At 35.6% G+C, this 19195-nt stretch overlaps 1 protein-coding gene across 3 annotated transcripts; it reads right to left on the reverse strand.

Annotated features, from left to right (window-relative positions):
• Window positions 1-961: 961 nt before the first annotated feature.
• On the reverse strand, window positions 962-18345 carry LOC149302685 (transcription factor AP-2-alpha-like). 3 transcript variants are annotated; one of them, XM_089482212.1, is made up of 8 exons: window positions 15501-15554; window positions 12697-12723; window positions 11387-11821; window positions 8870-8921; window positions 6690-6921; window positions 3868-3986; window positions 2155-2296; window positions 962-1250 (listed from the first exon to the last, which is right to left on the reverse strand). In XM_089482212.1, the coding sequence occupies exons 1-8, from the start codon at window positions 15549-15551 to the stop codon at window positions 962-964; spliced, it is 1347 nt and encodes a 448-aa protein (XP_089338338.1). In that variant the 5' UTR covers window positions 15552-15554. The 3 variants fall into 3 exon arrangements, with proteins under 3 accessions (XP_089338338.1, XP_089338337.1, XP_089338336.1); XM_089482211.1 differs by lacking the exons at window positions 12697-12723; window positions 15501-15554 and adding an exon at window positions 18313-18345; XM_089482210.1 differs by lacking the exon at window positions 12697-12723 and having other exon boundaries at window positions 15501-15551.
• Between the last annotated feature and the right edge of the window lie 850 nt (window positions 18346-19195).

The following is a 19195-nucleotide window of genomic DNA, read 5'->3' on the forward strand; positions in this document are numbered from 1 at the left end:
TCAACCCCTCTGGCAATCAAAAGGTTAAAGGTAAATTGAGGCTGGCAATCTTACAACATATAAGGAGGTTCCAAGCTATAAGAATTTTTTCTGATAACATGAACTTTTTTCTGTTTCCTTCTGAGAAAAAAAGACTGGTTGTAATACTAAATTATATAAAAAAATTCGTTTTTATTGTCTTTATTTGTTCTGCTGCTTCATTGTTGTATTAACATGCTACAACAGGGCTAAAAATTATGAATCCCACAGAAAGAAACCCAAAGTTCTGCTTCCTAAGTACTAAGAACCACGTGAAAAAAACCTAAGGGGATAGATTGCAAACCCACTAAACAATAGGTAAACGAGATCACCAGATAAATATTAAAAAAAGCTTTAACAGACGCACCATATTTACAATCCCCATTAAATTACACATAAATAAATATATACATAAACACTGATTCCCTTATATATTGACTGCAAATGTTGTCCAAATAAGAAAGTTCAATGTTTTTAAATTACCTTTAGAGGAAAAAAAAGGTACAACTTGAAGACATGACATGGAACTGCAATTATTTTGTGTTCAAGTTTATTCACAATACTGATAAGTGTTCTCCTCTGTGCTTTCTTTAAACAGCTTCCTCACAAACTGTAGCACTGTAAGGGAAGGCGGTGATTCAGTCCATTGGCTCTTCTTTATATATATATATATATATAATTTTTTTAATCATTATCTTGTTTCTTTAAAAAAAAATGTTCTCTTACAAAAAGTTGTACACTAAAGACAGAACAAATTTACTGGTTCCATCCATAGAATTGTTCTGTTAAGAATCCAAAGGTGAATTAAAGAGACAAACAAGATGTTTGGGATAATTTTTTTAAGAGCAGACCAGTCTGCCATACCAGGAGCAGGGTTTGTCAATGCAAAAGTATTCTCTTGGACCAAGTGGGCAGAACATCATGGTGGGTGTAAGAATGAAGATCATTTTCTATGTTTTTCATCTTTGTCCCCTCCTTTGCTGTTGTCTGTGTGGCTGTTGGGGTTGGTATTATTGAGGTACATTTTGTCCATAGCTTTGAGTGCTTCTGTGAGATAATTCTGGAGGGCAGTGATGGCTGCACATACTGCTGGGCTGCCAAATCCGTGAGAGATGAGGTTGAAGTGAGTCAGACAGCTCTGGATACCTGGTTCCAGAATGGGAGATGGCCTAGAGTTTCCCAGGGGAGATCTGTCCTGAGACAGCAAGTCTGTGAATTCTTTACAAATTTGTCTGGAAAACAAAACCCAATAATACAGTTAGTTTACTTGCATAATTATTGCATATAATGTACTTGCATATATTGCATATAATTTACTTGTATAATTATTTAACATATTCTAGATTGTAAGCTTTTTTGAGCAGAGGTTTCTTCACATGTTTTGGGGATCTTTCAGTCTAATTGTTATGCTGTGCTCTACTTGTTATGCCCTGTTTATCCAGTGTATCATCTTCAGGGGGTGTGGTGTAAAAAACATAATTTGGGGTCATTCTAAAATCTGCATGACTCTATAACTTAGAGTCTTGTAACTTTTAGTTACAAAAAAAATGTTTGTTTGTTTTTTTCTCCGTGCAATTTTAATAAAAAATGGTAAAAAAAACAAACATTGATTTTTTTTTTAGGAAACCTTAAATACATATGCAGTAGTTCAAAACTGTGGAAGGCAAAGAGCCCAAGGTACATTATCCAGGAATGTATAATGGATGACTACATTATATGATCTCCTTATGACGACATTATTGTAATGAACATAGTGGCATTTTGTCAACTCAATTAATTATTGGTATACATTTAAGCAATACTTGCTAACTATATAAATATCTACTAAACGAGGGTAAGGAAATAGCTGAATGCACTTGTGATAATACATTAGATTTCGAGTTTATTAAGATAAGTATCCAAATGTGGTTTCTTATCGTTTCAATAATGGAAGTAATTTATTCCCAGTGAATTATTAACTCTAAATACAACTGAATTGCTCATGTGTTTATTCACATCAATGGCTCCTATACATGCTACATTATATGACCTCGCTAAAACTTGGCCACGAAAGGTGAACCACCGAGTCCCACCCCCATCAATCACAGCCACGCGTAAATAAATCACATTCAGAACATGTTAAAGGGGGTTACTTACTTAGTAGCCAGCAGCATGTTTTTCCTAGTCACTTGTTCGTTGGGGTCAGAATGCTGTCGGTTGACATATTCGGCTACTGCTTTAGCAGGAAATTCTGTTTCACAAACATATCCAAAATCTCGGGCTAAGTGGACAGCCTCCCCTACAAGGAAAGAAAAAATAAACCATCAGAGAAATGTTCATCTGTGTACACATATGTCATGTGTAAACATAGGAAGAATGTCTTGCTTCTAAACACAGACCTTTAAACACACACAAGTATTCTAACCCACAGTAAAAGTCATTTTGCAAAGGTATGACCTAAATATTACAATTATTAATAACAGCATCTTTTATTGGCAAGAAACTGCATAAAATACAGAAAGAAATGGAGATAATACAATTATATATATATATATATATATATATATACACACATTATTTCTGTAATATAAATTACATTCAAGTTTTTTAAACATTTTTGAAACTGGCTAATTCTATTTATATGGTTATGAGTGTTTTTTTAACACCAATGTTCCTGTCTCTTCTAAAAAATCAAATTAAAAAATACGTTCCAAAATAAGGTGTTTTCTAGTTACAGAAGAACATATGCCTGCTCCTGCCTGGGCACTGCATATATCAATTCCACTGATCCGTTCACAAGTAATTCTTTAACTAAAAGGATATACATATTAATGTGTACTTTCTACAACCCCAACTTTACAACTCTAGAATGGGGCACTGGCCAAAGTTAGGACGTTTACTGTTTAAAATTATCTTTTTTATGTACCCAGAGTGATTAGTTATGTGAATCTCAGGGTCAGTGCACGTAGGCTGTCTGTTTTGTTGATTTTTCCCCCCAAATCTTTGGTTTTAATTTCCTGAAGCAGTTAGATTTTACTGCAGGGTTTCCTGCTATTAGCTGCACTCCGGAAGCACGCATGCGCCAATTAAGGCTTCAAAGTACTGGGCGCAGAGCTCGTTTACAGAAAGATAGAGCAGATCAAAACAAGAACAGCACTCATCAGGAACTGCCTCAGAACACCATCTTTAGCTCACCCTCTGCAAAGCCTGCTCTACATATACTTTATAAAGACCAGACAGCAATAATACAACAGCAATAAATTGTTATTTTTATTATTTTATTTTACAAACATGGCTGCAAGAATACAACTTGCTTTATATTTAAAGACTGTTACTCTGCTCCTTCCACCCTTAGAACCCATATCAGCAACTATTGATTTAACTCTATGAATCTCCATATCAACAAAGCTGAATATATTAAATATATTTTCTTGCACATCTATCCCTGTTATTTAACGCTGTGTATCAGCTATATTTCAAGATACACATTTGTATCTCTGTGTGATATAACACTGTTGTGTAGCTACATAAATACCCTGCAAATGAGAAGCAGCAGTCAGACCAAGTCAGATCCGAGCAGGATAATGTTCCCTCTGGCATAGGTCAAGCATTCCCAAAGTAATTCAGGAAGTAATGGTCAGGCACTCTTTCTATACAGATGGCAGCCCAGCTTAAATGATTTACTGCATTGTTTTGAATGGAAACAACTTTAAAACTAAGTATTTAACTATTATCATATTGAATTGGTTTATTCTTCCCCTCAAATTCGTCTGAGAGCACGGAATGGGGGCAATCAAGAACGATTAGAGTCGTTTTGGTCACAGCTGATGGGAAGATGTGATAGAAGAAACACACATAGATGTTACTTACCTTCCACTAATGAAGTGAGCAATGTGACATTAGCAGCTTTACGCCTCCCTGCTGGGAGATTTAAACCTATTTTATCTAGCTTTTCTCTCAATGACCTCCCTCCGTTTTTGGATTTTGCCCTGTAAGAAAAGAAGTTAAAAAATATTATAATTAATGCATAAAACCTTCAATCAAATATAGAAACAAAAGACTGGATTATCGTCAACCGTTCACTGCAAAACTGCATTTTCAGAATATGTTAAATCAAATCAGTTAAATTATGTCCTGAAATAGTGTTGCATTTTACAACACATACATTAAATTATAAAATATGTTCCTATAAGATGTATTACTTGATACATATTGTATTATATTATCTGACATTATATTAAGAGAATAATGTGCTATATACCAATATAAATTATATTTCACTATACAAGGTAATATTTGCGATTTTAAAACAAACAAGGTTCACATATACCTTCTATTAAATTATGGATCATAAAATCAGTGGAACAGGTTCATTGTAAGCCCAGGTTCCATTAGATCATTAATTCTCCAGAACCACTTTACAGTCACGCGTTCATTCGTATCCCTCAGTGAAACTAGTGGATGTCATGTGGATACATCTCCCGAAATCCAGAAAACTTTCATATAGGTCGCAAATGCATTGGCACACATCTAATTGGTGTGCTAGGAACAGGAATGTGTGGACATGGCTTTAGACCAAGATCGCCATTGCTCAAAAAAGTTACCTATTCTGACCCAGGGAAATGAATCCTCCTCTTACCCCTTCATTCATGTAATTTACGGAAATGCATGAATGATCCCATAGTTACTGGTGGTGTAGTTAGAACATGACATTCATTTCTTGTCTAAAGGACATCTAAAAAATCAGATTACTCTCGGGGAGAAGGCTTTTAGATAAGTTAGGAAATTGGAATGGAGTATGTGTGGCAGGATATAGTGATAATTAAACTGTTTGTGTGTTGCTCACCACTCGGATATTGAAATTTATATATTAACTAAATATATTTGTATTTTTTTAGATTATCTGACTACAACAGAAGAGAAATAGAAATATTATAATATTAAACAATTGGGCACATTTGTGAAACAAAAGACACAATGATATGGTTACATGTCAAATGATCATGGAACAACATCTGAATATTGTTTCTCTTAGCGCTGATAGGGTTATATTTTTATTTTTCTAGAATTCTAGTTAGTATTCTGTAAATCCTACATGTGTGAGGTTCACAATAAATCAAATGACATTATTCCAGGCTTAACTTTTTCACCAATATATTGTTACACAAAATGTGCTTCATTTATATATAAACCCTAAGATCGAAAAAAGTAATTTGTATCAAATGGCCTTTTTGATTGAGCTTGATATAATAACTGCTCAATATTTGCCACTTATTTTGTATTAATACTAATCCTATAATCTTAAAAACTAAGCAAATACACAATCTTAAAAATTCATTACAGCTAACCTATGTGTATGCTAGTGAAAATTGTAATATCGAAATATTATAATATTAATATATTTATATATATTAATATATTTTAATATTCAAAGAGAATTTCATCCCACATTTACTACATTTTAAAATGTTGATCTGACAAGCTATATCAATGTGTAAATCTAATGAAAGGTGGTCATTCTGCATTTCTGTATTGTTGCTGCATTTAAACACTGGAGGAGATTTAATAAACATACATATATATATATATATATATATATATATATCAATGTATTAATAAGGCTTATTTCACTAAAAATATTGATGCAGATGGGATGGCCTTGACATGGGGGCTTTTTTGGTTCGTTTTTAACCATTTCATTGTGCAAACAATAATTGCATTTGCCCTCCAATGCATTAAGAGACCCCTGGCTGCTAAGTGTCCTATATTGCCTTGTTGTCATAATACCCTAGTGGGGGTGTTAGGCGCAAAGGGGGCGTGGTTTTAGGCCAACATGTGTCAACAGCCTGTTAATATCTATGGCACTCACTCATTGTATACTAAGGCCTTGTTGACATCATCACCTCTTAGTGCCTCAGGGATAACTAACTAATCACTCTTTATAGAGAAATCACAACTTCTTGGGTGCATTATAATTGTCTTTTTCACAAATAGTAGCACAATTTATAAAAGAACTACTTAACAATGTTGTCACCCCAATCACCAACATTTAATCATTTTAAGTGTTAGCAGAAACTTCGAACCAGGGCATAAAAATCTACATCTTAATATGATGCAATCATATGTGTATGAAGTCATAGGTCTCCAATCACATGTTTTGGTACCTCCCATGCACTGTCCTGACATGCACATTAAAGAGCAAGTGAGCTTGTCTCCAATACTTCTTAGAAAACTAGATATTGAAATTTAAGTCAGCATTCTAATTCTGACTATAATAATAAAATCAATCGCCAATAATAACACATATATAATAATAATATGCTAATAATACGGTAGTAATAATAATAATAATAATAATAATAATAAAGTACAAAAGCAAAACATGTCTCATTGTGTCATGTGTTGATTAATTACTGCTGTCAGTACTTTAACTATTTCACAAGTGCCATTTGTATTTATTCGTCACAATAGTATTACGCCGAAACCACAATATCAAGCACCCTTGAATTATCAGAGGCCTTACCAAAAAAAATAAACGTTATACCAGGTAAAAACAGGGACATTTTGACTGCAGAGGCTATTTTTCAATAGATCTTGACATCTACCTATCCATTGTTTAGAAGATCCCAGCATTTCTGGGCATGCGCAGTGCGCACACCAAACTTCTTATGGTTAATGAAGCTGTAGCTTACCTCCTGAGCACTCCACCCAACAGGGAAGCATTGAGGCACTCGGGCGGGGACAATCGTCTCTGTACTTCTGCCACTGTCACCTTGTACTTTGAAGTTGAGCTTAGTAGAGATAGGCGCCCGGGAACTGAGCAGAACACTTCATTGGGGTTGAGTACTCCACCGAAGAGATTGTCTTTGTTGAGAGAGAGGGACGATACCGCATTGTTATTGGATTTAGACAATGATACAGGCCCTGCAAAAACAGGAATGACATTGATGCCAGGAAACTCAAAGAGCCCCTATATTGGATCTATTTGTCTTTTTTAACCCATTTAATATTAACCCTACTTAAAGATTACAGTGGGTTGTAACTATACAGTGTCACAAACTGTGGCACTCTATCAATAAGACATCCCACGCATGATGTGGCAGATGCTTCCTAATAAAATATTTTTTAGCTACCCCTACACCTTCAAGACAGACTTATTTGCCATGTAGGGGCCAGTGATCTGCAGTAATGTTAATACACTCCAGCACTGAGCAGGGTTAACCTTAAAGAGAAAAAAGACAAGGGGAGAGAAAAGTCCTTAAGCGCCACGTTGAGGCTGAAAGTGGCATTTGAACTTCCCAAAGTCTGCTGAGGGAAAATGCTGTCTGATTTAATTACTGATTAAGGTTAGATAGCCTGGTACTACCATGCACCCCTTGTGCAGTCTCACCCTCTATAGGAGGAAGCAGAGAGTTATGGCCAAGTTCGTACCCAAAATAATGTGTGAAATAGAAAATGTTTATATTAACATCACTATTAGACAGCTAATATCAAATCCTCAATATATATATATATCCCTGTGCTATATATATATATATATATATATATATATATATTGAGCAGGGAAAGCATGCTGCGAAAAATAGTTATATATATATATATATATATATATTATATATGTATATACATACATGCCTATTCTTCGCAATTCAAGCAAACATGTATAAGAGGTGTAAAATAATAATAGCATACCATACACATTTGCGGGCGATTATTTGTACATAAGGGCTATACGTCATAATGTCTCTTTCTAATTTAATTTACATTTCCCATGGGCATTATTAGAATTATTTTTCCCATTATGATCATCCAAATTATTTACTTTTTTCTCACGTGGACTTTTTAAGGATAATTTTATCGATATATATAAAACCCCCCCAAAAAGATAACTGTTACAAACCCTAACATTCTGGCTTCTACTCATCCTATTAAACCTTCTACATTACCTCCACTTTCTCACCCAGCATAGAGATTTCTAATATCCCAGTTTTAGGAACCCATATAACACACTGAGACGTCGCATTTGCATTCATGTGTCTTATGTGTAAATGCCTAGCAATGTAACTAAACGAATAATCATGTGGGTATAGATGAAGTGTGCATCTAATTTGTTTGGGATATTCAGACGTATGGGGATTCTCATCTCTGGATAGATCACTTGTGACATTAATAGCTCTGGGGAGGCTAATAGAGACAATAGGAGTTAAACGAACTCTTGAGATTACTAATAGAAAAGCCAATTATCATGTTGACTCGGAAAGAGTATATTTTGAGATCCATCTCCTCTAATTCAAATTACAATTCAAAATAAAATTTAGAGAGAGAAAACAAAACAAAAACTAAAAAAAAAACTACAATCTTTTAGTTTTACCGGCCTCATCTAATTTTGCAGTTGATAAAATAAACATGCCCAAGGTTATCTTCATTAAAAAAGCATCCTGCTTTTAAAGTCTATTTCATCAGCCGCAGGTCTTGCTAACAATAGCTTACGATCAAAGAAAGTAATCATACTGGCTATTGTTCAGTGAGTACACCATATGCCCTGACTATAAGAAATAACTGCTGTATTAAAGCCAATCAAACACATCCAATGCAAACACAGACATGTGTTATGAAGCTCAACCATTTGTATTGCAGGTTTATATATATATATATATATATATATATATATATATGTATATATATATAATCTATCTATCTATCTATACAAGCAAAACTATAATACACCATAAATCATTATTTTGGGTTAACTCCACTTTCTAAGACTGCAAGTTCTAAATTCTTCATAACGAATCCTGGCCTTTTTTGGCCTTGACTACCAAAGAAAAATGCCTGTAAGGACTTGTTAGGAATGCAAGAGAAAATAGCTTACCTTTCTTAATTACAGTTTGATCTGGGATGTTGATACCTTGATCTTCTACATGCTGCAACAACAACAAAAATACACCAATGTTTTAATGCACTGTCATAACAAAAACGAGAGGAAATTCGGAGTCTGCTGTCAATAATTTAATAATAATGATAATGAAAAACACATCAGTAGTCAAGAGAGCTATCTGTCCTTGTAGTGCTATGTGAGGCTGTTTGTGAAATGCGCAAGCATTATGTCACACAGCGTTTAAATTATTCTTATTATTAGTAGTAGTATTATTATATTCACATAGGCTACTTGGAACATTCATTTACCATATCTGACTAATGCTAAAATAATAATAATAATAATGCATAATTTGTAATATGTAATATATTGTAATATGTTGGGTTTTTTAACCAAAGCCAAGCAGAATTAGTTTCTGAGGGGTTAAATAGATAATAGTACGAACTGAAGCATGCATAAAAGTCCATGCATTTATAATTGTGCGATCTAGGGGTAAATCAAGCCTTGTTGAATGGCTCCTTAGAGATCACCAAATCAAAATGCTAAATAACATGCAATGGAACCCCAACACTCTTGTCCTTTTATTTATCCTCAATGCACGAATTATTTTCTAGTGGTGGGAAAGATCAGAGCTAAATATCTATTAAAACACATCTGAATGGAATCAAGGGGCCTAGGCTCATAATAGAATGGGCTTGGTTCTGATCCACTTGATCCTGCTCAGATATAAGTAGTGTCATTTTTAAAAGCCAGTTATCTCCCCAGTCTTTGTCCAACAATAATACTGATGTTAACATTTTCCATTCGGCCGTGGATTTATGCTCCTGTTAATTGCGCTTGATCTCAATGATTCCGGGTGGATGGTACTAAGTTGGTTTATTACACGTTTTATTATACTCAATGCTCTCATTTGTAACTTGCCTAAAGTGCTCCTGCATTTAAGCATAATTAAATTGAGAAATGTTCAGAAATGACTACTACAGTTCTTGTGTTTTAAGTATATGGGGAAATATGATCCCTTTGTGCTTGAACACTAAACCCATAAAGCAAATGTACTGTGGCATAATACTTTGATTTGAGTTATTTCTAGAGAAATGTCAGAGGTTTCTAATTAAACAATTAATAATGTTATTTGATTATTAGGTTATATTACAGATGTTACCGACGTATTTGACCACCTATTTACTTTATATTCGACAAGGTGAATAAAATATATATTTTTTTATTTTAACATTTTAAATGGGATCGATTATATAGTTCATAAACATTTATGGATGATCGTTTAAAAGCTTGGCCTCAACCTAGAATAAATATAATCAGCAAAAAATAGAGAATAAAGTTAATTCGAATTAACCGCCTATAAATTCAGTTTGCCCCAGTAACAAATAAGATATATTAATATTTAACACATTTAATGTAAAATCATATGGAAAGAAGAATGACAGGCCATTTTAATGGTAAAATATTAAATTACTTGCTGCTTCGATGACTTAGTGTTACAAATCCTTTGTTCTCTCAAAAGGAACTTTTGCTGTATTGTGCAGTTGTTTAATCAACATATAATTACTAAAATCCGGTAATTATATTTTAAATGTCTGTATTATATTAAAAGAAGAAACAAAACTTATAGCCTCATTTTCCTTTCCTCCAGCAAATCAAAAGTAAAAAAAAATATGTTTGTAATTTTAATTTTAAGATTTTGGCAATTGTTTCACATGCCCCAAAAATGGGGTTACAGATCATTGTAAAACGTCATTTTGCAACATGAGACTGTAATCGTTAAACTGTCATCACCCATATTACAGCATGTTCTAGACCTACTATTCTGGAATTATTATGTGTTATTAATAAATTGAAATTAGTTTCATTTTTATCCAGATATTCTATCAAGCTGGCTTTTGATTTTGCACAAATTCAGGGTGTAACTATAAATGTGGAAATTCCTTCAAACGATTTGTTTACAACACGTCTGCACATGGATTTAACTGTTTTGTGAAATAAATTATCAATGTCATGTTTAATTGGAAAACATTTTAATTGCATCCATTGATAGGCGAATGACGCCCGAATAATTTAAATCTTGGTATAATTTCAAGATAATTAATTCGATAGAAGTTGTATAGTATCGCATACTAGTGATTTACAAAAATGGAATATTTATTTTAATATGGCCTTCTCCTTCATATATGCCAATTGAGAAATATCAAACTGATGCTACACACAAGTTCCTTAATTATAATAGACAGATTATTTATAACACAACCCACTCATCCTCTCTGTGGTCTTAGATCTGTCGACTCGTATGTCAGATCCCCTTCCTTCATCATATATAACCTCTTAAAGCAGCTGCTTAAAATAGGGCACAGCTGTAATGGGTAATGTTTTGGTTTTGCTTAGGATAGAATAACACATATTTAACTATTCATTTTTACTGAGTTCAATCTTGAGGGATGTTAAGGAAAGCTAAGTGTAAATATTGCTAGTGGTATAAATGTGATCCAAGCTGCTTACCGAGACATCTTCTATGGAATGAGGTATGGAGTGGATAGGAATATCTCCCAGCCCTGAGCTCAGTCCATGAGGCCCGTGCAGTAAATCTTCGTGTCTCCTGTAATCCCTGCGTGGATCTAGGCCGGACAGCTGGTGGGGTAACCCACGGTGCGAGTGTAAAAGAGACGCCTCCTGGCTTTGCCTCTGCCCTGGCCACCCTGGGTGCTGAGGCTGCGGTTGGGCATGGAGGGAATTGAGACTGTATGGGTCATTCACATGAGAGTAGGGATCTTGGGACTGGGGGTATATGGGCTGGTAAGGCGGAGGGAAATACGGGGGCTGGAAGTCAGCGTTGGGAGTGTGGGAGAGCGGGGGAGCACTGGCATAGGGAGACTGGCCCACTGAGCCCAGCTGGGGTAGCCGACCAGTGCCATTACTGGTACCGTCATGGCGATCCTGGAAAAGATAGAGACAAGACACCGAAACATTAAGATGGGCGTATTCCGGGTGTATCTGCAATGTGTAAAAAATGTAAAAATAATAACAATAATAATAATAATAATAATAATAACAATTATATATATATATATATATATATATATATATATATATATATATATATACGTGACGCGATTTTTTGGGTAGAATTAAGAGGATATTTAGACCAACTCAAATCCCACCAGCAGGTATTTAAATATGTACTGATACTAAACATGGACCTTCTTCTTACACCCGTATGTGTATTAACCCATATATAAACATAATGGTTTGCTATGATTTTAGTGACAACTGTCTTCATATACACATTTTCTTTGTATTTTCTGACCCTAATGTATGACCCCTTCTATAAAAACGTGTTCACGATGCTTGCTGTTTTTCTTCTTTACATGTGTTTATAAGAGATCGAATAAATACAATAAACTACATCAAATACAAAATAGCAAATTCACACAAAAACATAATTTTAAACAACCCCGGTAGACACGTTAAAACTATATATTCATTAGATTAGTGAACATCCCAGTGTAGCATATGTTTAAATTTAGCGTGGAATAAACAGATAATATATGCTTTAAAATAGTTAAAAATAATTTTTTCATGTAAAAAAAACCCCACGATATAAATTATAAATCACCACTCAGGATAATGGTGGCAATAAAACCCGAAAAATTAGAGGATGAAGAAAACTAAGGAAAATATACGCTGTATGATTCATTGAGAGACAAAATTAAGCAGCAAAAATAAAACGAATAGAACGCGATAAAAGTAATGAATAAAAAAAATTTTTTTCTAAATAAAAAAAATCTAAATAAATCAATAAACAAACTCACCATTGCGGAAAAACTGTGAACTAACATCTGTGACGAATATGTTTAAAATCAAGGAAGAAAAACAGAAAGAATATACCAAACAAGGGGAAAAGAAAGAGGTGCTTAAAAAACACAAAGCACTAGAATAGAATTAGTAAAAAAATATAAAACCAACGATGTTTCTGGACCAACCAAAGACCATAATCCATCAGAAATTGAATAAATTCTTCTTCATTTGATGCTGAAAAAAGACCGATCTGGCAGGGAGGATTTTTTATGCAAAGTTTTTTTTGTGATTCCTTAATCCTTGTTCCCTCTCTGTTCTCCTCTTCAATTGAGCAAAGATTTCCTACTAACAGATACAGGCTGTTTTCCTTGGAGCCACTAATAGTAGATATTCATGACTATTAATATAACAGCGATACTTAATAAAGGAAGAATGGCTGGAAATCGAGCATGAACCGAGGAAGCAACTCAAGGCAGAGCCTTGTTCTAAATGACGTCCATTGAATGAAGAATCAGTGTATCTAATCAGAGGTGGAGGGGGAGGAAAAAAAGAGGGAGAGCCATAAAGTGAGTGAGGGAGAGAGGGGGTTGGCTGGCGAATCACAGGAAAGGGGGACGTTTTAAATGTAAAGCGAAAGAGCTCCAGAGTGTGGGGGATCAGGAGTTGACAGAAAAGAAGGGTTGGGGGGAATAAAAGGAATTGGCACCTGAGAATCCTGGGAATATCCTGGATATGCCATGGGCATGTCTGACGTCTTCCTCTTGCTGTTGGGAATGGAAAGACTGCCTGTGCTCTCCAGATCTTTGCTTTTCATGTCTGTATCCGAGGGGCCCGGATCTCCTGTCCTCTGAACCTGATCCATAGCCCGATGGGCTCCAACCACAAGAACCACAACCCCCAAAACAGCTTCCTTTTTTCAGCAAATAAAATTAGTCTCAAAAGCCAGCAGGATCTAAGAATCTCCTATTCACTCCTCAGCTATAATTAACCCTAGCTATCTCTTTTTTTGCTTCAGCACAGAAATATCCCTTTTCCAGAGCAGCTCTTATTCCTTTTGCACAAACCAGGGAGGGTATAGAGAAGACTCTTAAACAAAGGCTGGGTGAAAAGCCTTAGCAGTAGACAAGGAGACAGCAGTACAGAGCTTGTAGGAGCATGCAGGTCCCGGAAGGGATTCTTGGTTCTTAGTGAAAGCTTCGGTCCCCTGCCTTGGATTGAAGATCTGGTGTGGTAGTTGCAGGATACCCCTTGCCTTAAATCTGATAAGCTTTGATGTGTAATGGACAAGGTCCCACCAGTCCTCCGATTCCTCTGGACAGCTCCAGTCCAGAAAGGCTTGGCTCAGCCCGGCTCACTAGCTGCCTCCCTTCCGCCCGATCCTGGCTCTTTCTCCCCACTCAAAACCCGTCTGACTGGCTCGACAACTCCAGAAAACAACTCCTCCAAAATATTACATGCTCAACTTTACAGAGCTCCTAGCTGGCTAGGGTTAGAACAACAATAGTCATCTACCGCCTGCATGTTCGTACAGAGCTATGCACACCTAACAAAATAAAGCTTTAATCTCACATTGAAAACCAGGTTACAGGCTCTAAACCAGAGCTGGGTGAAATAAACTTGCCCGGTGCTCTTGATCTATCACACGGGAACACTAATATTATCAAGGAGCTTCACAAACAGCAACTTTATAACACAGTCTCATATTAAAGAATTTGCAAATGAAGCATGATTATATGTACTTTAGATATATATATATACAAATGTATTCTCACATATGTACTCATATATATATATATATATTACATATGTATTCTCACATATGTACTCTTACATATATATATAATACATATGTATTATTATATATAACACATATATATTCTCACTTATATACTCTTATATATAATTCATAGGTATTCTCACAGACACGCACTAGGCTACAGTCACTTTCCACATCACCTAGAAATTCGATTTCGTTCAGAAAGAAAACTGTGAAATCAACTAAGTGCAAAATGTATCATTCGCAATCAACAATAAATGCAGAGGTGTAGATCGGTATTACCGAATTCTACTTAATCACATCTCTAATAGCCCATTATTTTAAGGGCAAATCTGAAATAAAAAATACCCCAAAGACCTGGAGAATCCTTGCAGTAAACCTCCTAGCGCAGCTGCCAGCATGTTATAACAAGCCTGTAAGCCATGCTCTAATGACAGCACTCACCACCAAGGCTACAACTTTGTACTCACACAGTCTTTGTGTACTTAATGTCAAAACACCTAGTTACCAGGTGGGGAATTATTACTAGGGTAGACAACAGTTTTTTTTTCACTTTTTCATCTTTTTTTTAAGTATATATATATATATATACTATATATATATTTCTTCAAAATGAAATTTATATCGAAGTAAATAAGCAAAATCGCATAAAAGAAAGAATAAAAATAAGGTGCCAATATGGGCACAGCAAAGCCTGATTTACCTGCGAATGTTCCACCATTGCAAATTATATGCTATATAAGGGAAAATTGCACTATATAATTAAAAACATAATGCGCAAAAAAAATACTAAAAACCGAAGCTTTAAGCACTAAATTAATACAAGGAACACCATCTTATTTAATAATATATTAGATACCGAAAATACTCCTGTGTTTCACAATTATTTATATAATTGCTGAACACAGAAAGGTGTTCCGAAATATTACAGAGCATCAGGTTAACACATGGGTCCTCCAAGTTCTAAAGAAGTATTAACCTAGTACAATATTGCAAATAATGGCAATAAACAAATTTCGGAAATATACTTCTGCTTCTTACCTCACACTCCTCGTACTTGATATTATCCGTCAGTTTCCAGAGCATTTTCATGGGTTGTTGGGCAGAAGATTTTGCGTTTACTCCTTGTCCCCACCAAAAATAACTAAATCCCCTATGTGAGTGTGTGAGAGAGCGGTATAGAGTCTGATAGAGAGAGGCACTGCTTTAGTGCACTGAGATCTCCCTCTAATGGTGGAAAGTTTTCTCTCTCCCTCTCTCTTTTTTTAGCTCCTCTCCAACAATCCTAAACGCCTCATTAACATACCAACAATAGCCCAACTGCGATGTGGCCACAACAACCTGCACAACACGTAGCTTAAAGGTACATCACAATTGCGTTTCACCTCTTTTTATGTCGGTTGCCACCCATTGTTACTAGAAAAACAAAACCGTTTTTTAGAATATTCCCAGGCATCGCTTTTGTACTCCTCCAAAGTAATCGAGTTAATCGGTGGTCTAAAGAAAATATTTTAGAGCATTTACAGTAGGTTTACTTTCAGCATTATTTTTCCCTATTTTATTATTACATTTTACAAATTTGCTTCTTAATTATTTATCAAGTGTCTGTAAGGTTTTAGTGGACAATTAATTTTAAGATTTATTCCATCGCTTTATGCATTCCACGAAGGAATATTCTAGGAATATCGCACGCGGCTTTTATATATATAGATATATATATAAATAGATATATCTATAGATATAGATAGAGATATAAACAAACTAATTATGATAACAGTTTACATATATATATATATAATATTATGATATATAGTATATATATATGTATAACATATATATCATAATACTTTGCGTACTGATATATAAACTCAGTTTGGCGCTTGCTTCAATCTAGATCTATAGCCCTGTAGAAATGATTGTCTGTATTGAAAACATCTGGAATCTACAATGTATTACAACACTACTTGATTCTTCATATTGCAACAATTCCGCAATTTGCCTTAGAATGAGACAGATACATTCCCAGCCCCCCCCTCCCCCCCATTAAATGGACAGTTTTAATCTGGATTTACTGTAGGCATGCTCCTCTTTTGGAGCATTCGCTATCATAATACAGGCCTAACTGGTGAATAAGGACGCCGAATTGGTTAATCAGTATCTGGAGCCTGTACTGGGAGTCTTGTTGTGACCCAGACCAATGTCATGGATATTTGGATGGTATCAGCTAAAAGAGAAGGTGGTCTTTTCATTGTATTGGGTGTCTGCTTTTAAGGCTAGTCTAAATAGTTGTTTTTTCTGGGCTATTGAGGTTAAAATTGAGTTCAGATTATGCTTAGGTGTATGTTAATAGAGTGAGAATCTGAAAAGAGGGCACATCATGAGCTAGCGTCAAGTCAACTGGGCCAGACAGGTCCAGGAGAACATCAACAAGATTACCATGACCGCCCCGCTAACTGTGAATATTCACCAGGGGGGATCAAACGGTGTAGCTAGCAGGTTAGACACAGTGTGCAAGACCACTTTAACACCAGGGAGCAGATCAATAGACAGAGCATTAAAGGCTCATTAACATTTTTTGGGTGGGGTAGGACCTGCTAATTATGTGAAACTCTTAAATATACAAGGACACCGTGATCTTTATTGAGCCCCGTAGCTAATTTGTCTTTAGATGTAATGTACTTGTCAGGGTATTCCTCCTTTTGTATTGAGATAATAACAACAGCAGTAAAATTATTAACAATGACAGTACTTATTACCTATATTGGGGTACTTGCTTGGATTTCATTTTGGGTGTTTGTGTAAAAGCACTGCATCAAGAAACTGCCTTAACTCTCCGAGTGTTTAAGACCAAAACACCCATTATCCCCAACTGCAAAGAGTCTAGTTGTGGATAATGGGGGTTTTACTCTGAAAGAACTGTAGAGATAAAGATCCCCCATAGCTACAGCACCAGGTACATCGAACGCTATTGAAAATAAACATGCAGGGTATCATCATATACATCATATACTGGATCATATACTAGCCATAGCTCACAGTAAACAGTAATCATATATGTAATGCGAATTGTAACTGTTGCCTCTTATCGCTTTGACACGTAAGTATTTACGCGAAGTGCATTTTTAGTAGTTACCCTAAGAGCTCACAATCTAGATATTTTTCTTCGTTCGTATATAGTGAGATCTCCCGCAAAAGTAGCACCTGTATAACTAAAAATGTATGGATTTCTAATTTTATAGAAATGTGAAAATAACTTTTTTTCCTGCTCATTGATGGTAAACACACACATCATATAAATACAATTAAGTGCCATAAATTAGTTATTGAGTAATGTAACCGATTATTTCGGGATTGCCGATGGTGACTCTACTTTTTCTAGATTATCTACCTGTTTCCGACCTGTGTGCAGACACCATAAAACATAAACAATACAGAGTGTGTGCTTAGTGTAGAATATATACATTTCACACACGCATAGATTTCTTCTGCAAAGTATGTAGTCACCAGGGCCCTTGTCTGCATAAAATACCGAAGTGTCATCATAAGCTTGGATAAAGTCGCCCTTACCTGAAGGCTATAATGCTACGTTAAGTGTCCCTGGGCGGTTAAAGCCAGCTCCTGCCTGTCTTCATTAGGAAATCCAAGTTATATCCTTTGCTAACAGGTGTAGAATCACCCCTGAATATAACCCAGTCGGATTTAAGGCAAAGCCTGTTGTATATTAAACGCGGTCCTTATAGGATTCATGGGCTGATTTATAGCCGTGGGTGCAAAATAACCTATAGGGATTGCAAAGGTCACTTTAAATTTGCACCTCTTGTTCCACGTTAACGGGACAGGAGTGGTACCTCACCTGCCAATCCCCCATTATGGCTAGCATGGACATCCACTGATCCCTCTCTGATGGGGTCCTCCTGTTGATGCGACCAGCTTAAACAATTCCTTCTGTTACCTGCCGAGCTACATCTCACCTGCTCATAAAGAACTGGTTACTACCTGTGCGCGCATGCGCAGTAGCGCTGGAATTCGCTTAGCTAACACGCTCGCTATGTTTAAAGTCTGTTGGGTCGATAGATTTACAGCAACAGAAGCCTCCACACAAACACCAGTACCCTCCCTCCCTCCCCCTTTTCCTCCATTTTAGGACCCCACTGCCATTAATTTTATTACCGATCATTTATAAAGGTGGTGGTAATCAGTATAGATGGCAGTTACTGGAAACATTTAAACACCGGTTACTAAGATCCACGTTTCCCCTTGTTACTGACTTATTATGATGGGAGTTGCAGTCCACCGTTTAAGGGAGTGAGTTATGTAACTTATTCGTGGTAGACTGCAGTTGTGTGATCACTAAATAAGAGTTAATAAAAGAGAAAATCACGTTTAACCAGTTGAGTGCCAGGAGGTCAGCTGGGAATTAGGAACTGGAAGCATCCGTGTGGGTTTACGCAATAAAATACATAATTGTGCATAACCCATCATGATGTGACCCATGGAATTCTACTGCACTGCTCTATTTAAGAATTATTGGGTCTCATTTTCTATTCAAAGTTTGGAGACATTAAACACATACTTTGTACTGCTGCTTTAACGAATGTTTATTAAAATACACGTTTGGTGAATATAAATGAGTGGGAAAACCATATATATATATATATATATATATATATATATATATATATATATATATATATCTCTATATACACATATATATGTGTGTGTGTGTGTCTGTATTA

This window comes from Sceloporus occidentalis, unplaced genomic scaffold (genome assembly GCF_023333645.1).
Source record: "Sceloporus occidentalis isolate IW3139 unplaced genomic scaffold, rSceOcc1.0.p SCAF_18, whole genome shotgun sequence".
NCBI lineage: Eukaryota > Metazoa > Chordata > Lepidosauria > Squamata > Phrynosomatidae > Sceloporus > Sceloporus occidentalis.

Excerpts from the sequence above, each read along its gene's own strand:
- LOC149302685 (XM_089482212.1), bottom strand. The coding sequence starts at position 15,551 with ATGAAAATGCTCTGGAAACTGACGGATAATATCAAGTACGAGGAGTGT. Across the intron at positions 3,987-6,689 it reads TTGGGTGGAGTGCTCAGGAG|GGCAAAATCCAAAAACGGAG; the intron begins GTAAGCTACAGC and ends CTTTTCTTACAG. Across the intron at positions 2,297-3,867 it reads GCTCACTTCATTAGTGGAAG|GGGAGGCTGTCCACTTAGCC; the intron begins GTAAGTAACATC and ends CTTTCCTTGTAG.